Source organism: Bos indicus, chromosome 18 (assembly GCF_029378745.1).
Source record: "Bos indicus isolate NIAB-ARS_2022 breed Sahiwal x Tharparkar chromosome 18, NIAB-ARS_B.indTharparkar_mat_pri_1.0, whole genome shotgun sequence".
Classification (NCBI taxonomy): domain Eukaryota; kingdom Metazoa; phylum Chordata; class Mammalia; order Artiodactyla; family Bovidae; genus Bos; species Bos indicus.
Genome location: NC_091777.1, coordinates 35,500,911 through 35,524,124, shown reverse-complemented (window position 1 = coordinate 35,524,124; position 23,214 = coordinate 35,500,911). Strand labels below are relative to the sequence as shown.

The 23,214-nt window shown below is 38.5% G+C and overlaps 1 protein-coding gene across 5 annotated transcripts in view; it reads right to left on the bottom strand.

Moving 5' to 3' along the window:
- LRRC36 (leucine rich repeat containing 36) overlaps positions 1 to 23,176 on the bottom strand; it is a 61,099-nt gene extending 37,923 nt beyond the window's left edge. For all 5 annotated transcript variants that reach the window (XM_070770762.1, XM_070770763.1, XM_019979666.2 and 2 more), the window contains exons 1-5: positions 23,080 to 23,176; positions 11,728 to 11,855; positions 8,242 to 8,434; positions 7,370 to 7,466; positions 4,383 to 4,471 (exon numbers count right to left, since the gene is read on the bottom strand). In XM_070770762.1, coding sequence (XP_070626863.1) covers positions 4,383 to 4,471; positions 7,370 to 7,466; positions 8,242 to 8,434; positions 11,728 to 11,855; positions 23,080 to 23,149 — 577 coding nt within the window. In that variant the 5' untranslated portion in view covers positions 23,150 to 23,176. The remainder of the gene's footprint in view (positions 1 to 4,382; positions 4,472 to 7,369; positions 7,467 to 8,241; positions 8,435 to 11,727; positions 11,856 to 23,079) is intronic.
- Between the last annotated feature and the right edge of the window lie 38 nt (positions 23,177 to 23,214).

The window sequence follows — 23,214 nt, the reverse complement described above, 5'->3', positions numbered from 1 at the left end:
TTTTTGCTGACTGTAGTATAGAGCTTCTCCACCTTTGGCTGCAAAGAATATAATCAATCTGATTTTTGTATTGACCATCTGGTGATGTCCATGTGTAGAGTCATCTCTTGTGTTGTTGGAAGAGGGCAACAACATTGAGGACATTATGCTAAGTGAAATAAACCAGTCACAAAAAGACAAATACTGTATGATTTCTCTTCTATAAGAGACTCAGAGCAATCAGTATCAGAGAGAGAAAGAAAATAGAATGGTGATTTCTAGGGGCTACAGGGAGGGTAAGATGGGGAGTTATCATTTAATGGGTGTAGTTCAGTTTTATAAGATGAAAAGAGTTCCAGAGGGCTGGTGGTGATGAATGCATTTAATACCAGTGAACTGTTCACTTAAAAATGGTTAAGATGGTAAATCTTATATACATTTTACCACAATAAACATTTCTGAGAAAAAAAAAACATAAAGAGATGGTAAAAAGATCAGTAATTGCCAGGGGTAAGAGGGGAGTAAGGGAAGACTACGTGAGCACAGAGTTTAGGCCAGTGAAACTATTCTGTATGATACTAAAATGGTGGATACATGTCATTATATTAATACATTTACCAAACCCATAGAATGTACACTACCAAAAAGGAACCCTAATGTAAACTAAGGACTTCAGGTGATAATAATGTGTCAATGTAGGTTCATCAGTTGTAACAAAAGCACCACTCTGATGCCTGTTGTTGGTAGTGAGAGAGGCTATGCATGTGTAGAGGCAGGAGGTATACAGGAACCCTGTATTTCCTGTTCAGCTTTGCTGTGGATCTAAAACTATTCTAAAAAACAGTCTATTTTTTCAAATAGCAGACTAATATTGCAAAGGAGTATTTCTGCTCTTACATCTTTTAAATGTTTTCCATAACTGCATCAAACAAAAACATGAAATTAAAGGGCCTCACACTGCCTGTGGACCTCTGAAAGTATCCCTGCTCCAGGAGTTCACAACACTGAGTTTGAGGAATACTGATCTGTGTCATTTATTTAACGTTTTCATATGCACTGCCTGAAATTGTGTTACTTAGCTTTTTCATGTTTGTCTCATTATCTTATATTGCAAGTGATTCAGGAAATGACTGAATTTTCTATTTCCAGAGTATGTTTCAGAAGATAATTTATGTGAGTTTACAAAAAGAAAAAAGGAAAAAAAGTTGGATGAGAATCAAAAATTTCACTAAAAAGAATGGACTTTGATTTGGGTCATAAACAGAAGGATTTTAATTCAAGCACTGAAGGCAGAAGGGACAGCATTAGTTCAACGGCAAAAGAGAGAAAAAGGAGAGAGTGGTTTGACTTGACTGAAGCATCGTATATTGTAGTTGAGAAACAGGAGATATAAGGTTTCAGGGTAGGCTGAAGAGATGAGCTCCAGCAGTTTTTTTTTTTTTTTTAATTAATTATTTGGCTGTGCTGTGTCTTAGCTGCTGCACATGGGACCTTTGATCTTCGTTGCAGCACATGGAAACTTTAGTTGCAGCAAGTGGGATCTAGCACCCTGACCAAGGATTGAACCCAGGCCCCCTGCATTGGGTGTACAGTCTTAGCCACCAGGGAATTTCCACAGCTACAACTTAGAGAAGCCTTGTGTGTCAGATTGAGGACTCTAACTTCAGCTATGAGTGGGAGCCATGCAAGTTTTTGAGCAGGCAAATATAATAATCACAGTTGAGTTTTAAGAGAATTAATCTGACAGGAAATACAAAATGAACTGAATAAAGAAGAAACTAGGAGGCAGCACAGTATAATATTTAAGAGGACTTTGATGACTGACAGACTAGAGTTTGCATCACAGCTTTGCCACTTAGTGGATAATTAGAGCAAATTATTTCACCTCTTTTGGGCCTGGTTTCCTCACACATGAAGAAACAAGGATAATTATAATCACCTTCAAGGTTGTTGTGAGGATTTAATGAGATTATATAATAGCCTGGCCTAGAGTTTATACTCAGTGAATGATAGATATTAAACATGCCTGTTAAGAGACAGGAAAGGGAAAAGAAAGCTTGTTAATTGTGAATCATACTCTATGGTATGAACATTCAACTGGATTTGGGGGAGGGAGAGAATTATACCCCGCACTGATTCTGAGCCTGAATAATGAGAAAGTGGTGGTAACACTAAGGAAACCCTGAGAGCTGTTTAGGTCTGGAGGAAATGGCGTTCGTTTGAGTTTTTAACATGTTTAGCGTGAGAGGCTGGAAAATTATTCAGTGGTGATTCCAAGTGTATGTTAATAGTTGGTCAACAGAAATAGGGAACTGATGCAGAGAAACTGTACAAGTTGTCAAAGCTAGACCATTTTGTTTAAGAGTCATCAACAGGGAGGAAATAAAGCTAGCTGTGCAAACAGATGAGCTCAATAGGGCAAAGAGTAGAGAAAGAAGAGAATCTGAAGGCATAGCCTAGGTATGCTTATTTTAGGGGTATGGGAAAAGAGAGAGGGAATTTTGAAACAGTCAAAGATTATGCAGTGAAGAGACCAGGATGAGGATACAAGACAGTGAAGATTCCCTGCCATCCTAAATGACTGGTGGGAAAGCACTGTTTGAACAATCGAGCTGCTGCTGCTGCTGCTAAGTCACTTCAGTAGTGTCCGACTCTGTGCGACCCCATAGACAGCAGCCCCCCAGGCTCCCCTGTCTCTGGGATTCTCCAGGCAAGAACACTGGAGTGGGTTGCCATTTCCTTCTCCAATGTAAGAAAGTGAAAAGTGAAAGTGAAGTCACTCAGTCATGTCCAACTCTTCATGACCCCATGAACTGCAGTCCACCAGGCTCCTCCATCCATGGGATTTTCTAGGCAAGAGTACTGGAGTGGGGTGCCATCGCCTTCTCCAGAACAATTGAACTAGTGGGTAATATTTTCTAGAAAGTTTTGTCTTAGCCTGTGGCACAAACATTAATGTGGTATAACCACTTCAGTCATACTGGATTACTAACAGTGCTTACAGGCAACACTCCGCAGGGATCTAGCACAAAACATAATTTTCAGCAGAAAGCAAAGATTTTTAACGTTTCAAAGCAGCAAAATAAACTTAATATTAAAAAAAAAAAATTCCAGCAACAGCTGGAGCTTCTGAGCACCTTTAGAAATGGGCCCTGTGTCTAGTAAAGCAGTTTGTTCTCAGTAAAGGCTGTGTACTTTAAAACATTTTAATTCATAGAGTGACTGTGGTGCTTATGACATATAATAATATAAATGACCTTTAATTCAGCTCATACAAAAAATGTAATCAAATTATGCTTCAGTGTATCTTTGTCTTTCTGGAAATGGATACATAGATGCTTATACTTATAAAAAGATAGGAAAGCTGTATATCAAATTAACTGAGATTCTCTTTAGGGGAAAGTCTTCTGAGTGATTAAAATGTTCTTTGGGCTTTTCAGTACTTTCCAAAATAATTACAATAGAATTTCATCAATTTTGAAATATAAAAAATGCTATTTAAAATGAAATAGAGCAATCTATGGTCCATGACTTACATGTGACCTCTAAGACCTCTGAGACCTCTAAGAAAGGAAAATAAATATCATACCTCACTATGGCTTAATTTACCTTGAAATTTTACATGAAAATAATTTGTCAATTAATATCTACATGGATAGACACAAAGTCAGGAAATAAAATACTATATATTACAAATTGAAAACCCTTTGTGTCTAAACTACATCATCAATCTATTAATTATTGTTGAGATTTTAAGGATTAATTTTTAGAGTTTGTAGACCCTTCAAAAAAGGGACAGAGACCTCAAGCCAGAAAAAATTTTCTCAAGTGAAAGGTCATCTGATGAGTGCCAAATTAATCCATATGGGCCCACTGCATGCAAGTTCTCTACTGTAAAGCTTTCTTCTAGCCTGTGGCAGGACCATGAATGTAGCATAACATTTTATTCACGTTGGATTTCCAATACTGCTTACAGGCAACAATCCCCAAGAATATAGCGGAAATAGATTCTGCAGCTGCAAAGTTTCAAGGTGGAGACACCAAGAGGCTAAGGGTGTGAGCTGCACTGATGCAGATGAGTCCTGAATCTGTGGCTAATGAATCCTGTGGGGATTGGCAATGCAATTTTCAGGATGTACTAATGATATAAAGTGATGTAAGTGAAACTGAACTCTCTGAGTACAGCTTGTACACTTTGATGGGTTCTGGCTTAGGCCTGCTTAGTAAATAGGGCTTCTCTGGCAGTGAGAGAAAGAAGGAAAAACACAAACTGGTAAACCTTGTGCTTGCTTCAAATCTATGTTATTTCTCAACTATTTTGTCTTCATCCTACTCAAGATTGGCCATAATAACAGAAACAATTAATGTTTTAATTGTTTTGTGGTCAGAAAGGGAAAACTTACCAGTTTCAATTCTGTTATCACTATCAGTGCTGACTTTTGATGCAGTGCTCTCATTTGTTACACAGTTTTTTACTGTCTTCTCCCTAGAGCTGTCACATCAAATAATTTATTTAAAACTGAAAGAAGCTTCTGAGATCACGAGTAAAGGCTATTTAGAAAAAAACATCTCAGGGTACTCAGATTTTTTTTTTCCCAAATGCTCCAGAACATATTATTTTCACAAATATTTCAGTTAAAACTATTTTTTTTTAAGTCATAGTATTTTCATTGGGAAATGAGAAAGAAAGACACTACAGTTCACCCTCCAAAGCATGAAAGCCAGAAAATTCCGAACTTAGATACTCTGTTTTCTTGACATAAACTTAGGTCTGGATGACTCAGGGAGTATTATTTTATATTATAAAATAAAAGTGTTTTATTTTGAATTAAAAACTTCATAGGACACAGAAAGGATGGTTCTTCTACCAAGAATTACAATGGAGACAACCATAACCATTAGTTTGAAAAAGAAATAAGAAAGGCAAGTGTTTGCACTTGATTGATGTAGTACGTAAGACTGGTATGTACAGATTGGGAAATACATTAAGTACAAACAGCCTAAACAATGAGCCAAGCACTTTACTCTCATCATTTCATTTAATCATAAAAGCTCTCCCATTAATCTATAATCACCATTTTATAGGTTGGGGGACTTGGGACTCAGAAAGGCTTAAAAGAAAAGTCCTTCACCCAAGGTTGGAGAGCTTACAGAGTACTAATGTTAATTCTGGACACTTGAGCAACATTTTACTTCTGGTTTTGCAATCACTATAAGGTAACTAAACAGAAATATAGTGGTGATAATTGTTTGCCTCACTAGGAAGTTTATTCAGTTATACATTAACTCACCTCTGGATTTCTGTAGTAAACAAGGTACTCCAATGCATTTAAAATAGGAATTAATTTACAAAGTACATATACAAATAATTTTTAAGAAATATTCCATTTCTTTCTAGGGTGAATTTTAGTCTATGTAAATTAACCTCATTAACCTCAGGGCTTCCCAGGTGGCCCAGTGGTAAAGAATCCACCTGCAAGGAAGGAGACCTGGGTTCAATCCCTGGGTCAGGAAGATTCCCTGGAGAAGGAAATGGCAACCCACCCCAGTATTCTTGCTTGGGAAATCCCATGGGCAGAGTAGCCTAGCAGACTACAGTTCATGGGGTCACAAAAGAGTCAAACTTAGCTAATATACAACAACAACAAATTAAACGACTTTAAAAATATAGGGAATTTATGGGCTTCCATGGTGGCTCAGTAGTAAAGAATCCACCTGACAATGCAGAAGCCACAGGTTTGACCCCTAATCCAGAAAGATCTCACATGTCAAAGAGCAACTAAGCCCATGCACCACAACTATTGAGCCTGTGCTCTAGAGCCACAGCTACTGAATTCCTCGTGTGTGGAGTCCATGCTGTGCAACAAGAGAAGCCATCTTAATGAGAAGCCTGCACACTACAGCTAGAGTAGCCCTTGCTTGCTGCAACTAGAGAAAAGTCCGAGCAGCAATGAAGACTAAGCATAGCCAAAAATAAACAAATATTTTTTTAAATAGGGAACTTAAAAAAATAGAGAAATAAGGCTGCTCTCTGAGGGTTACATTACAAAACATATAATGGATGAGAACAGAGACAGGCAGAGTCACCAGAAAAGAGCAGGATCCCAGGCCAACAGGCATGGACTTCACTTAATCATCATTCAGCAAACTATTTCTCAGCACCGCTCATGGGCCAGACATTGTTCTAGGCGCTAGGGATACTACAGTAAACAAGACAAGCAAGGTCTTTGTTCTCATGGAGCTTATATTCTAGTGGAGGGGAAAGATAATAAAGAAGTAAACAAAAAACATTCTGAGGAAGAATATTTAGTGTTGTGTGGACATTTTCATAGCTTATCAAGTTAAAAATGGTATGTATAGGAAGCAAACTGCTATAAAATAAATATATTTATTATTTTATTATTAATATATTTATATATTGATTGTATGATATATAAGGTCCTATGTTGTTATAATATATAAACATGCACAGACAAAATACACACACACACATACATATACCTAAAACTAAGAAGATATTTACCATAATATAATTAGTGTTTCTTTTTGGATAGTGTGATTATAAGTGGCTAACATTGTTTTTTTCTCTACTTTCCATATTCTCACAATAAATACATTCTTTCTATCATCAGAAAAAAAGTACTAATAATACATCTACATATGTGTATAGGTACACAGATGTCTGAAAGGATGTATACCAAACATTACTAGTAGTTAACTTAGTAGCAAAATATAGGGTGATTCTGACTTTTTCTCCTGCACTTCTGTGTTATTTAAATTGTTTATCATAAACTTCTATTTTTCAAAAATAATAAAACAACTTTTTTTAAAAAGCATGAATTTGGGGGTAGAAGATATGGTATCTTATTTGGACAGAATTTTAGTAATAAAAAATGGAAAAAATCTACCATTCAGATACTTTGGAGGTTAAAGGGCCATTTACTTTTGGTTTTGTACAAAAATGCTTCTCTTATCATTCTTTAACAAATTTATCTCTAATGATCCTACCCATGGTAATGTATGTAATCCTCCTAATTCAATAGGAAAAGACCATGTACTAATTTATAACTCTACCAAGAAAGGGCTGACAAACATTTATGGGAATAAGTAATCCCATAAAATCCCTATCTATAAACTCTGAACAATAACTTTAGAGAATGTACAATTATATCCAAAGAAGACACAGTGGTTCAAGAAAGCAGAAATGTTCCACTGATGGCCAGATTCTCACCCCAGATAAATCTGAAAATTCTGCATAGATACTTTGATTTCTAATCTGAGGGTTCTTACAACTTGTAGAGATTTCTGCTGGATAATGAAGAAAGTTAAGCAGGAATTCACTACTCTCTGTCCAGAACCAAACTAAAAAAATTTTTGGTAAAAATCTTACCTTTTTTCCACCTCTAAAAGAAAATTTTCACTGTTGCCCAACTGACTAAAATGCAGCTTGGCAGCTTTTCTCTCACTTTCTCGTACAGCTCGGTCATCTGGAGGCAAAAACCGTGGTCTGAGCATATTTCTTTTTTGGAGTAAACAGTAGTGGGTCAGAAAAGCATTTTCACAGAGTAAAAACTAAAGATCAGTCTCATCTTTTGTTTGAGACGGGTCACAGAATAATGCTATTATGTTGTCACTGGAGTAAGTAGTAACTCAGGGAGACTACAGGGACACCATAGCAACAACTGTCACCTAAGTGTAACTATCACTACAAGAAAGTACAGTTTGGGCAGCAAACAATCCAAATGGCCTAATCTTAAAGGCTGAAAGTCACAACATTTCTAAAAGACTTTACTTAGCTTCCCTATAACTTTCCCAGGAGCATGTAACATAGAAGTTTATATCAATGAGAATAAAATTATAAAGAAATACAGACTAACTTATTTGAAGGAATATTTATTGTTCCTCGCTAACTAAGCCTCAAAAAGTTGCTATGTTCATTTTCTACTGCTAATGTAGTTACAAAGTTGGGGCACCTGAAAAAATAAATGTCAACCTGGAAACTTTTTGTTGGGGAGGAAGTGGTGGTGAAACCATCAACTGAAGAAAACTAAAGCTGGAAGTAACTGATAAAATCATAGATTGTCATTCAATAAACAATAAAAGGACTCGTCATACATCCTGCCAACACAAACGTTACATAAATATTGACTAATAAACAAATATATCCTGTCAGTACACACTCTGGGCCAACATCCAAAAAGTTAGGAGGTAGCTGGTTTAAAGTAAGATTTGGGGACAAAGAACAAGGGAGGAGGGTCTCACCCAGTTTCTCCAGAGTTTGTAGCATATAGACAGCAAAGAGCCTATAATCTGTATCTTTCCTGACAACAGGATTGAGTCTCAAATCTAGTTCTTTGAGGAAGGGTAAAGGCTGTAGGCGGGACACCTCCACTAATGAAGGAATGTTGTTATAATATAAATTCAGGTCTTGGAGTGAACATAAATACTGGATGCCCTGCAAGGAAAAGACCACATTATGAAAGTGCATGTTGGGAAGGATTAGGAATCTCACAGATAAAGGTAGAAATATAAATATTATTTTTCATCCTTAAACAATTACCCGAGTCACCCATGACAAAGGCAGGGTTGAAATTCCCATTTAGTTGCCTGAGAATAAGAATGCTGCAGCCCATGGGCACTGGGTGTGCTATACATTAAATAATTCACTGATATCATACATTTCCTCCTTTATAAGCTCTGACATCCAAATATCTGCAGTCAGTTCTATACTTCTGTTGCCTCTCATCACTTTCCCAATCTAATCCTTCCTGGTAGTAGCCAACCCAAGTCACTTTTGCACTTCTCTCACCCTTGCTACAACCACTCGCCTGACCCCAAAAGCCCTCAAGAGGGAGGGAGGCAAAAGAGAGATGGTTCTAAGGAAAGGGTATGGAAAAAAATTAAGTGTGTATGTATTTTGTTGTTGTTCTGTCACTAAGTCGTGTCTGACTCATTGTGATCCTATGGACTGCAGCGCGCCAGGCTCCTCTGTGCTTCACTATCTCCCAGACTTTGCTCAGATTCATATCCATTGAGTTGGTGATGCTATCTAACCATCTCATCCTCTGCTGCCCCCTTCTCCTTTTGCCTTCAATCCTTCCCAGCATCAGGGTCTTTTCCAATGAGTCGGCTCATCACATCAGGTGGCCAAAGTATTCCATGTATATGTTCTTCTATTAATATCTCAAGACCTCACTTTTAGGATAAAAGGACTACATGGCAAAACCAAACAATTCGATCTCCAAATCTTCCCTCCTGGACCAATCTGGAGCCCTCTTTTTCCCCTTCAGAGTTACTGCCACCACACAAGCTCCCCATCCTTCAATCAGTCAGCTCCTCTTGGTAGAAATGCTCTTCCTTCTTCTGTTCTCTCTCTGTGGACTTAGCAACCCCACCCCCTCCACTTCTCTAGCAACTGTGCAATCAGAACTGGTACACTTGAGAGGAAAAGCCACAGTTTTTCTCCTTTACTAAAACCTACTATTGAAACTAATTGCTTAATTTTCATGTATTTAGCTAGTTAGGTGCTTTGGCCCAACACTAAATTTCAGGACAATATTTCAAAACATGTACATATATGTATAGTCACATACTTTTAATATTAAAAATGCTTACCATAAAAGGAACTCTGTCATTGAGAGTTATTTCAGAAAGGTAAAATTATTTTCCATCACCTATTTATAAAATAATGTTTATCTTCTTTTCTCATTTAAAATTAACCTTTTTTAATTGCAGGAAGTTTAGAAAACTCAAGGTATATTCAAAACATTTCTGAATTGAACCCTGCCTACAGTTCAACGCATTTCTTTCTGGCTATTTTCAGTTCCATTAACTTCTACATTGTGAAAGGATCAATGGTTAGGAATATTTATCAATGCTTTTGGCGTCACTCTCAGGGTAGCACACCATTAGGGCTGTCTTTAAATGTATATAATATCCCAGCTCAAGTAATCTTTTAATGTCTCAGTATAACAGTCAAGGAAACGATTCCAATCCTCCTCTCACGTTTCCCCATTGGCATAAATTCATGTATTCTCAATGCTACACTAGAAATAAACACAAAACATTTTCCCCTTGAAAAAATTAAGCAAAATGATCAGAGCTGCTAGAGATGAATACCTGCAGATAAATCACAGAAGTAAAAAAAAAAAATCTAGAAAACTGGCATTTACTAAGTGCTTTCTATATGCCAAACACTACCAGGAATCTTATGTATGTAATTTTTGATTAGTTGTGCTAATTGATTAATCTTCACAACAGTTTTTCAGGCAATTTACAGAAGTAGAAAGAAAAAGGGTGCAAAAGCAAATGACAGCAATGTTCATTCAATCTTTTTAGTCTGAAAATACAAACAGATAAAAATACATATGAGAAGAGGAGGCCTAAATAACTCTGTATTAATACTTTCTGATATAGGTGAGCCAGATACAAAGGGCTGTTATCGAAGATTCTAAAGACCTAGTTTAACTTGGAATTTCTGCTCTTAGAACCCTACTTGGAAATTTGATCTAGCTTAGATTTCTTCTTTCAGGGCCCTTAGTTTTAGATCTTGAGATTGGGTCTGATTTGTGTTGTTGAACAAATTTCCCCTAAGAAATGCAAAACTGGCAGAATAATCCAGATTAGTAACCAATCTTGGACAGCATCGGTAAGTCTTTCACCTTCAGTCTTGCAAAGAAGGGTTTTATCAAGAGAGACTTGTAGCTGGGCAAAAAGGGAATAGTGGAAGAAATACTATTTGGGGGTCTACGCAAAGAAAAGAAATTTTCCATTTCTGTGTGTGAGGGTGTTTATGTTTGCAGAGCTCTTGCTTTGTTTGCTAATCCTCACACTTTCTGCTTAAGCATCTACTTTCCTGAACTGTCCTCTGCTCCACCAGCTCCTGGCCTGGAAGTTTTTCTTTGTTTTCAAGACCATCTTTTTCTCCCCCTCCTGGAAAAAAATCACAATAGCAATCTAGGCCAGTGTTTCTCCATATATGTTCCATGCATCAACATCATCAGAATCCCTTGGGAATGTCCTGGACCCACTGCATATTAACTCAGACTCTCAGAATAGGGACTAAGACTCTACATTTTAATTAATATTTTATTTATTTATTATTTTTTATTATTTATTTTGCCATGTCACACAGCTTGTGGGATCTTAAACATGAATCCTAATCACTAGACTGCCATACAATCTCTAAGAATCTGTACTTTTAACAGTGTTCCTCATAATTTTTTAACACACATGAAGAATCATTGGAGAAGGCAATGGCACCCCACTCCAGTACTCTTGCCTGGAAAGTCCCATGGATGGAGGAGCCTGGTGGGCTGCAGTCCATGGGGTCGCTGGAGTCGGACACGACTGAGTGACTTCACTTTCACTTTTCAATTTCATGCATTGGAGAGGGAAATGGCAACCCACTCCAGTGTTCTTGCCTGGAGAATCCCAGGGACAGGGGAGCCTGGGGGGCTGCCGTCTATGGGGTCGCACAGAGTCGGACACTACTGAAGCGACTTAGCAGCAGCAAGAATCATAACTATTGCCCTAGGCAGTGACAGTTTTCTTTCAGTATAAAAGAAATTTTTCCCCACTATCTTATAATTTAAAATGTCAAACGTAAAGCAAAATTGAAAGAATTTTATGGTGAATAACAAAATTTAGTTTGGAAACATTTAAAAGGATATTCCCCAAGCTGATATTCTTTTATTTTTTCCCATCAAAAAAACAGAAAACTGTCTGGTCATAAAACACAGAACTTACCTTCAGGCTAGTGATCAAATTTCTTGATAAATCTAAGGATCGGAGACTTTTAAAATTTCTAAAGGCATCACCGATGGAATGGATTTTTCCAGCATAAGATCCCTGCAATGAAAGAGACTCCACCAGTTCTGAAAAGAGATCATCAGTAGATATATTATGATCTCTGCTTGGAAAAAGAGCAGAGTCATTGAAAAACAGGCCTTCCTTTCTCCCATATCTCATCTGTGAAAGGTCCTACATTTAAGGCTCATAAAAAGAACAGATCTTCCTTTTAAAATTAGCAATATGGTCTAATGCAGTGACATCAAGACTTGGTTTTACAGAAACCTTGAGTTTCTTTAATTACCCTGAATGATGTAGTAAAAATCTCCCAAAGTTCTCAAAACAAACAACAAATTCAGCAATCCCACTGCTAGGATTTAGCCCAAAAATAGTACAGCATTTTGCCAGGACATATGATATAGACCAGAAGGATGTCAATTTCAGGAAAGTTTCAGGATAGTGAAACAAAGAAAGAGAGGGAAGGAGGGAGGGAAGAAGAAAGGGAGAGAAGGAGAAAGGAAAAGGAGAAAAAGAAAACCGTCAAAGGGCTCATCGGTAGAAGAGCAGAACAAGATGGTCTAAGCAGCAGTGCATTGAACAATGTACTAGATCTGTGACCTTGTAAAAGTCACTTAACTTCTCTGTGCATCCATTTCCTCATGTGAAAAATGGAGATTACAACATTACTTACCTCATAAGATGTTGTAAGGATTTAATGACTATATGTATTGTGTATATACAAATATATAGTTATTGCTGTTGTTTAGTCTCTAAGTCATGTTCCACTCTTTGCGACCCCATGGACTGTAGCCCACCAGGCTTTTCTGTCCATGGGATTTCTTAGGCAAGAATACTGTTACGGGTTGCCATTTCCTTCTCCAGGGAATCTTCCCAACCCAGGGATTGAATCCGCATCTCCTTCATTGGCAGGTGAGTTCTTTACTGCTGAGCCACCAGGAAAACCCATAAACATATACACATATATGTGTGTGTGTTTTGTGTGTGTGTGTGTGTGTGTGTGAGAGAGAGAGAGAGAATACAAAACTTAGAATAGTGTCTGACATATGGTGCTATATACATGCTAATTATTATTATATAGTCATTTAAAACAATGAGGTAGATTTGTAGATGTTTATATGGAAAGATCTCAAAGACACTAAGGAAAAAGTGTGACTTTGTGTCTGTATATGTATGACTGTGTTTTAAAGAATGTATGTGTGTGTGTACTTATGTGTGTGTATATATATATACATACATCAGATCAGATCAGATCAGTCGCTCAGTCATGTCCGACTCTTTGCGACCCCATGAATCGCAGCACGCCAGGCCTCCCTGTCCATCACCAACTCCCGGAGTTCACTCAGACTCACGTCCATTGAGTCAGTGATACCATCCAGCCATCTGATCCTCTGTCGTCCCCTTCTCCTCCTGCCCCCAATCCCTCCCAGCATCAGAGTCTTTTCCAATGAGTCAACTCTTCGCATGAGGTGGCCAAAGTACTGGAGTTTCAGCTTTAGCATCATTCCTTCCAAAGAAATCCCAGGGCTGATCTCCTTCAGAATGGACTGGTTGGATCTCCTTGCAGTCCAAGGGACTCTCAAGAGTCTTCTCCAGCACCACAGTTCAAAAGCATCAATTCTTTGGCACTCAGCCTTCTTCACAGTCCAACTCTCATATCCATACATGACCACAGGAAAAACCATAGCCTTGACTAGACGAACCTTGGTTGGCAAAGTAATGTCTCTGCTTTTGAATATGCTATCTAGGTTAGTCATAACTTTCCTTCCAAGGAGTAAGCGTCTTTTAATTTCATGGCTGCAGTCATCATCTGTAGTGATTTTGGAGCCCAGAAAAATAAAGTCTGACACTGTTTCCACTGTTTCCCCATCTATTTCCCATGAAGTGATGGGACCGGATGTCAAACTAGACTTCTGACAGCACTGAAAAGAGGAGAATCTCAAAAGCAAGACAATAGGAACTCACTGGTAAGTGTGGTGGGCCAAAATGAGAACAGGAACAAAAACTGGAAGAAGGTTCTGCAGAATCCCATTTGCAGGTGACTGCCAAGGAACTGCACCGAAATAAGTTCTTAAGGTACTGGAGCAGTCTAGGCCCTATAAACTATTAAAAACATGAAACAAGATCCTTTTCAAGACAGATTCATCCCTGAAAGAAATAACTGGAACAGAATTCACAATGAATGGAATACAGACAATGGGTTCAAAAGAAAGAGAAGGTTTAGATATAAGTCCAGGAGGGAAGCAGAGACTGCAGATCTCAGGAAGCTTAAAGCCCTATTTTTAGTTCTTCATGAACACAACAGAAGAGGGAGCTCCAAACCCTGAAACTAGAAAAGTTATTCTGGCCCAGCCAAAAGTATAGAAAACTTAACGCACTTTAACAAAGAGACACAGAAAAGGTTTATAGTCAAATTGTATATGAGGTTTTTAAAACAAAAAAGAACAAAAAACAGAATAGCATCCCTAAAGAATGAAAGCACTCCAAAAAGATACATCCACAAAACAAATGAAACTTTTAACTTAGTATTTCAAAACAAATTTCAAAAGCTAAAAGATGTCATAACAAAGTGTAGCAGTTCTCAAAACATCGTCCCTAGATCCCTGGAGGTCCCTGAGACATGTACAGGGGTCCACAAAACCAAAACTATTTTTAAAAATTATTTTCATAATAATATTAAAATATTAACAACTCTTTTTACTATGCTGATATTTACACATATGGTATAAAAGCAAAAACTACTGAGGCCTTAGAATGACTTAAGGCAGTGGCATCAAACTTTAGTCTTAGTCATAATATTGTATTCTTCACCATTATATGCATGCAGTTAAAAAAAGAGCCACGTTTTCTTAAGAATGCCCTTGAAAAAGCAGTAAAAATGGTTAATTTTAGTAAATCTTGACCCTTGAGTATGTCTTTTTTATATAGTGTTCCTAAATGGGAGGTATGCATGAAGTATTTCTGCTGCATACTGAAGTATGGTGGATGCCTAGCAAGAAAACACTTGTGTGGGTTTCAAGATGCCAGCTTAACTAGCCATTTTTTGGCGGGGAGGTAACTATTGTTACTATAAAATTCTGACATACTTGAATGGCTGTGAGACATTTTCTTAAAAATAAAGTGAGACCATCACTTCAGTCAAAACAAGTAATAACTGTTGTCAATTATTAACATATAAGCTTCCAAGCCGAAATTAGAATTTTGATAAACTTGTATTTGCCACCATAAACTTGACAGATTCCAAAACCTAAAGCTCTCTCTAGTGAAATTTGTGATGATATTAACAAATATGATTTTTTAATGTTATATAATGAAATTTGTCAATATTTAGAAGATCTACATAAGTCAGTGAGTTAATATCTTTCAAATGATGGATGCATCATGTTGATGTACCAATGGATTTTAATGTAACAGAGTACAAAAAGTTCAACAATATGGTTTTAGATTTCAGATACAACTAACCTTTAAGAAACTACCACTTGCTCAGTTTTCATGTCATAGCAAAGAAGGAAATATGCACTGAAGGAAATATGCAAAGAAGGAAATTCACTGAAAATGCTATTTTAATACTTCTTCCTTCCGGGAGGGCTTCCCTGGTGGTCCAGTGGTTAAGAATCCATCTTGCAATGCAGGAGACACCAATTGGATCCCTAGTCTGAAAGATACCACATGGCACAGGGCAACTAAAGCTGTGCACCACAACAACTGAGCCTGTGCTTTGGAGCCCACCAATTATGACTACTGAGTCTGTGCAGCAACTACTGAAGCCTGTGCACTCTAGAGCTTGTGCTCCACAAGAGAAGCCACTGCAATGAGAAACCCGCAAACTGCAACTGAAGAGTAGCCTCCATTCTCTGCAAGTAGAGAAAGCCTGTGCGCATTAGTGAAGAGCTGACATACCCTAAATAAATATTCCCCTTTTCCAACTATATATCTATATAAGGCATGACTTCATATATATATATATATATTTCAAACAACATATTTAACACAGAAGAAGATATGAGAATATGGTTGTCTTCAATTAAGACATTAAAAAGACATTATATATGTTAACATGTAATGGGTATGTTATGGTTATCTTTTAATGAATTACAAATAAATATTTTAAAATTTTCTGTTTCAACATCAAATATGGTAAATATAAATAGATATAATAATCCACATTAACCAAAGCTCTTTGCATAATATTTAAGTAAGAGTGTAATGGAATCCTGATACCAAAAATTTTGAGAATTGTTAAAAAATGTAAATTAGACTGAGTGGCTTATAAACAACAATTATTTCTCACAGTCTGGCGACTGGAAGTCCAAGTTCAGGGTGTTGGCATGACCAGGTTCTGGTGAAAGCCTTCTTCCAGGTTCCAGACTGCCTACTTCTCCAGTGTCCTCACACAGTGGAAGAGGGCAAGGGAACATTCTCTTTGATCTCCATTATAAAATCATTAATCTCTTTTATGAGGGCTTCCCTGGTGGCTCAGATGGTAAAGAATCGGCCCACAATGCAGGAGACCTGGGTTCAATTCCTGCGTCAGGATGATCCCTTGGAGATGGGAATTGCAACCCACTCCATTATTCTTGCCTGGAAAATTCCATGGACCTGGTGGGTTACAGTCCATGGAGTTGCAAAGAGTTGGACACAACCGAGCGACTAACACTTTCCTTCACTTTCAAGACCTAATCACCTCCCAGAGGCCACATCTCTTACTACCATCATATTAGGCATTAGAATTTCAACATATGAATAGTTTGGGGGGAGACACAAATATTCAGACTAGAGCAGGCGGGCAATAGGAACTCTCATTCACTGCTAGTGAAATGCAAAGGAATAGCCACTTTAAAAGATAGTTTGGCAGTTTTTTACAAAGCTAAAGATGGCATGCTGCAGTGCTACAGTCCATGGTGTCACAGAGTCAGACATGACTGAGTGACAACTGAACTGAAACATGGCTTTTACTCTAAGATCTAGCAATTATAGCCCCTTGGTATTTACTCAAGTAAGTTGAAAGTTTATGTCCCCACAGAAACCTGAATGTAAATGTTTATGGCAGCTTTATTCATAATTGCCACAACTCAGAAGCAACCAAGATATCCTTCAATAAGTAAATGAATAAACAAAACTATGGTACATTCATATAGTGGAATATTTACCCAGCAATAAAATCACCTATGGACCAAGCCATGGAGCACCCTTAAATACACATTACTAAATGAAAGAAGTCAGGTTGAAAACATTCTGCATAATATTCTGAAAAAGGTAACACTAAAAATAGCAATGATATACAGTATGATGACTAGTTACTAATACTGCATTGCATATTTGAAAGTTGCTAAGAGTAGATCTTAAAAAGTTGTCATTCTAAGAAAAGAAAATTTTGTTACTATGTAAAATGATAAATGTTACATAGACTTATTGGTATGATCATTTTGCAATGTATACAAACATCATCCATTATGTTGTACACCTGAAACTAAGTTAATATTATATGTCAATTATACATCAGTTAAAAGATTTTTTTTTAAAGAATCAGTGGTTCCCAGGGAATATATACTGTATGATTACAACTACATGACATTCTGAAAAAGGCAACAGGATAAAGGTCAGTGGTTTCCAGAGGTTCACTGGTGGGGGAGGGATGAACAGGTAGAACACTGAGGATTCTTAGGGCAGTGAAACTGTTATTTTGATACTGTAATGGTGTACACATGACTATATATTTGTCAAAGCACACGGAACTGTACAACACAAAGAGTGAATCCTAATGTAAACTATAGATCTTAGTTAATAATAATGTATAATTATTGGTTCAACAACCATAACAAATATACTGCATGAATGCAAGATATTATTAATAGGAAAACTGGAAGGGGATATAAGGAAGGTGTGATGAAGGAAGAATATATGGAAACTCTGTACTTTCTGCTCAATTTTTCTGTAAACCTAAAACTGCTTTAAAAATTAAAGTCTATTAATAATAAATAATTTTTAAAAGAAATCAAGTACACTTTGTGCTAAAATATGGATGAACTTTAATAATAACATGCTCAGTGAAAGAAGCCAGACACAAAAGGCCACATATTCTATGATTCCATTTATATGAAATATCTAGAACAAACAAATCTATGGAGACAGAAAGCAGATTTCTGGTTGCCTGGGACCACTTATTGTGAGGAGCTGGAAATAAGGACTGACTGCCTAAAGAATATGAGGTCTCCTTTTACGCTCTGGAACTAGACAGTGGTGATGGTTATACAATGCACTAAGTGATACTGAAATGCATACTTTAAATTTTACAGGATGTGAATTATATCTCAAAAAAAAGGAAAAAAAATCCCAACTTTGAGGGCACCATATTGGTAGCTCTGTAGTATGCAATGACCTAATACACTGAGAATCTTTTTCAGTTCAGTTCAGTTCACTCACTCAGTCGTGTCCGACTCTTTGCGACCCCATGAATCGCAGCACGCCAGGCCTCCCTTTCCATCACCAACTCCCGGAGTTCACTCAGACTCACGTCCATTGAGTCAGCGATACCATTCAGCCATCTCATCCTCTGTCATCCCCTTCTCCTCCTGCCCCCAATCCCTCCCAGCATCAGAGTCTTTTCCAATGAGTAAACTCTTCGCATGAAGTGGCCAAAGTACTGGAGTTTCAGCTTCAGCATCATTCCTTCCAAAGAACACCCAGGGATGATCTCCTTTAGGATGGACTGGTTGGATCTCCTTGCAGTCCAAGGGACTCTCAGGAGTCTTCTCCAACACCACAGTTCAAAAGCATCAATTCTTTGGCACTCAGCCTTCTTCACAGTCCAACTCTCACATCAATATATGACCACAGGAAAAACCATAGCCTTGACTAGACGGACCTTTGTTGGCAAAGTAATGTCTCTGCTTTTCAATATGCTATCTAGGTTGGTCATAACTTTTCTTCCAAGGAGTAAGCGTCTTGTTACCATGGGCCAAAAGCTAAGGTCAGTTATGATTTCATTCACTGCCCTGGCTGCATTTCACATGCCTTTCACTGTATTCTATTTCAAAAAGCAGATGTTTTAACATTTTTAAAGGGAACTAGAATTATCAATCAAATGATAAACTGCCACTGGGACAGATGTTCTTTGATGATTCATATGAAGTACAGGTCTTGGGCGTTCCTGGTGGCTCAGATAGTAAAGAATCCACCTGCAATTCAGGAGACCTGGGTTCTATCCCTGGGTCAGGAAGATTCCCTGGAGAAGGGAATGGCTACCCACTCCAGTATTCTTGCCTGGAGAATTCCAAGGACAGAGGAGCCTGGTGGGCTACGGTCACAAAGAGTCAAACATGACTTACCGACTAACACACACAGTTAAGAGATTATGCACTCAGTTTCAACAGTTATAGAGTGAAGACAAATAGACTGTAGAACAAATCAAACATTGAAAGTTATAGATCTCAAGAACAACAGAATGATCTTCCAATTTTACTTCATGGGCTATAATAACTCCACTGGGCAAAAACATGTTTTATTGATGGAAACAAGTAATCCCTTTATAGAAAACCATTTATATAGTTCACTTACAAACTGAATTAATAATAAAGCTTATTTATAATAATGATGAAACAGTTTCAAGTAAATAAATAAAAAGGCCTCGGAAATCTACATGAAAGATCTCCCACTACTAAATTCAGGACAAATTCAGCATCAATTATAATAACTGCAAGGGACTGGAACACACCAAAATATTTAAATCCATAAGTTTATAATTATATTAAGAAAACAATGCTACAACTAGTGAAGCCCACATACCTAGAGCCCAAGCTCCACAACAAAAGAAGCCACCATAATGAGAAGCCCATGCACTGCAACTAGAGAATAGCCCCTGCTCGCTGCAACTAGAAAAACCCAGCGCACAGCAACGAAGATCCAGCAGAGTCAAAAATAAAAGAAAGAAATTACTGTTAAATATTTTTAGGTTTTATATGTGATTTTTAAAATAGTTCTAATCTTTTGAAGATAAATACTAAAATATTCATGGGCTAAGTCATATGACTAGGACTTGTTTCAAACTAGACAGTGCACAGAGCTTTCCTGGTGGTCTAGTGGTTGAGAATCCACCTGCCAATGCAGGGGACACAGATTCCATCCCTGCTCCTGGAAGAGCCCACATGCCTCATGGCAACTAAACCCATGTGCCACAACTACTGAAGCCTGTGCTCCTAGAGCCCATGCTCTGCAATAAGAGAAGCCACCACAATCAGGAGCCCTTGCATCACAACTAAAGAGTAACCTACACTTTCTGCAACTACAGAAAGCCCATGAGCAGCATCAAAGACTCAACACAGTAAAAAATAAATAAATAAATCTTAAAAAAAAAATAGTTCAGGGGACTGAGGGTAGATAGATGATAGGCAGGGTATAGATGAAAGAAGATTGGCCATGAACTGATGATAACTATTGATATTAGGTTGATTGCAATTCACTATTCTGTCATCTCTACTCTTGGATATATTTGTGAATTGCCATAATAAAAAATTATAAAGTAAGTACAAATGCTCATCTATGTAGAGAATATGTAGAGAGAGCTATCCAAAATATTAGAAACAGTGATCACTGTCAGGAAGGAAAACTGGGGCAGGGCCAAGGAGTGGGGTAGGGGCTCAAGACTTACTTTTCATACTACAGTTATTATAGTATGCATATAATAAGTTAATTAATGGAATTATTTTTAGGAACCAAAAAGTATATAATTGCATATTTTATCTTCCTTCCTAGTAATTATCATTAGCCTGCAAATATGCTCTAGGATATCATGTCTTTAAAAACTTGTTCTTAATTCCACTTCATATCCTCTAGCTAATATTCCACTTATGCATTATCCTTTATAGCCAAATTTCTCAGCAAAAGTTTTTATCTTCTCTATTTCTTTTCCCTCACATATTATTCCCTTTTCATCCCAACACGGCCTGGCTTGCTTCCTCCCTACTCTTCCCTAGTTAGTTACCAATGAGTTCCATGTTGCCAAATCTAATAGACACTTCTCTGCCTTAGGTTGCTCAGACTGTCAATAGCATTTGACACTTCTGACCACTCCCTCCTTGAAACAGTGGTTGTGGTTTAGTCGCTAACTCCTGTCCAACTGTTGTGATCCCATAGACTGCAGCCCACAGACTCCTCTGGTGGTTTAGTTGCTAAGTCTTGAAACGCCATAGACTATAGCCCGCTAGGCTCCTCTGTCCATGGGATTTTCCAGGCAAGAATACTGGAGTGGGTTGCCATTTTCTTCTCCAGGGGACCTTCCAGACCCAGGGATCGAACCCGGGTCTCCTGGGCTGCAGGCAGTCTCCTGCATTGCAGGTGGATCCCTTACTGACTGAGCCACCAGGGAATTACTTGATACAGTGAAAGTTAAAGTGAAGTCGTTCAGTTGTGTCCGACTCTTTGTGACCCCGTGGACTATAGCCTACCAGGCTCCTCCGACCATGGGATTCTCCAGGCAAGAGTACTGGAGTGGGTTGCCATTTACCCTTTATTAAATTCCAAAACATCACTTTCCTTCTCCCCTATTTAAGCTTTAAACATTGAAATGCCCTAGGGCTGAGTCTTAAGCCTTCTATTGTCTATCTACATTATCCAGCTCCATGGCTTTAAACACCATTTATGGGACTTCCCTGGCAGTCCACTGGTTAGGACTCCATGTTCTCACAGCCCCAGGCCTGGATTCATTCCCTGATTGGAGAACTAATATTGCACAAGCCAAGTGGCAGCCAAAAGAAAGAAAGAAAAAAGATATCTATGTTTTATTGGTAGTAAAAAAGCAAATTGCCAAATCATATTGATATATATGCTCTATCCCTTAAAAAAAAAAAAGGAATATGTTTGTAAAAGCAGTGGAAAAGTATAGAAGGAGGGAGAGGGAAGAATATTTTTTTACTTTAGAGACTTTTGTATTGTTTGAATTGTCAGAATGAGCAAAATTAATTTTGTTATTCACATATAATAAAAACAAGCAAAGAAGCGCCCCCCCCAAAAAATACTGCCACATATTATTCTAGCTGGATAATGGAAGGCATATGCGCCCCCCCCAATCAAATTGAATAAATTTTTTAAAACAAAGGAGAGGAAGAAAGAAAGAAAGGTACACCAGTATGTCAAGCCAATGAAGCTTTTCAAATTAGGGAAGCACAAAGTGGTTTGGAAAAGAAAAACCTGAAATACCTACATCAATCTATTGATATGCACACCAAACCATCATGTAGTATTTGTTACCAGCATATACTAATTTCAATACATTTTAAATAAATTTAAATAAAATAAAACCAAATTATTGCATATTCCCCCAATAAAAAGTACTAGAGAAAGCAAGAAAGGCAACTTTTTGTTGTGGTTAGAGGACAGGCTCTGGAATCAGAGTCTGGATTAATAAACCATCGCTGGATTACTTAGGGCTGTGCGACTTGGGGCATGAGTCTAAACCTAATTTTCCTCAACTGTTAAAAAAAAGGGGGGGTTCAAAATAGAATCAGGAACGCTGATAACTTTTCCAACATTTCTATTCCATAAAAACTTAAAAAAGCAAGCTGAGTGACTCAGACCCCAGGTCAAAGGTGGGGTCAGAGGTCACTCCGCCAGGTTCACCTCAGGACGAAGCGATCTAAACGCTTCGATCTATCAGCTACTATTCCTTTTACCTCAGGCTCCTTTCGAGTCTCATGAGGCGACACATACAGATGGATCAAGGAAATGGCCAAGTTCTAGAGGAGAAGACTGGACGAAGAGAGGGCTGGCTCATCAAGAAACATCCTTACCTATTTCACCCTAATCAAGCAAGTTGGGGTGGAAGTTTCCGGAATTGCCAAAATCAACCTTTCGTGTCTCCTCCAATAGCACCCCAACTTTGAACGGCCTTTCTCACAGCGCTTCCCTTCTCCCACTAGTAGCCCCTCTTGGGGCTCAGTTTCCTTCCACTTAGTCCAGTTTTCTGTTCCTAGCTTCAGAGTCCGCTTAACCCCGTTTCTCCTTCTCCCTTTTAGACTCTGCTCCCCTCCCTCAATTTCTCGCCCTCTGCCCCAGACTCCCCGGTAACTGCAGTTCCTTCACTGCTACCTCAGCGTAACCCCTCCTCCGCCTCAGGGGCCGCTCCTCTAACTTAGGGGGAGGGCCCTCTACCTCAGGGAGCGCTCCTCTACCTCAGAGACCGCTCCTCCGCCGCCGTTCCCCCGTGACTACCTCAGGTTCCTCTGCCTAGCCCTCAGTTTGCTCCCCTCAGCTTCGAACCCCGGGCTCCCGGCCCAGACCCTCCCAAACGGGCCCTACCGGGCTGCTCCAGGGTCAGCGCCCCCAGGCGGCGGATGCCCTCCTCGTCCAGCTCCCACTGCTCCGCCATCCCTGCCCGCCTGCCCCGCTGCGTCGCTCACCTGTCGCGGCCCGCGAGACCTCCTGTCGCGCGCC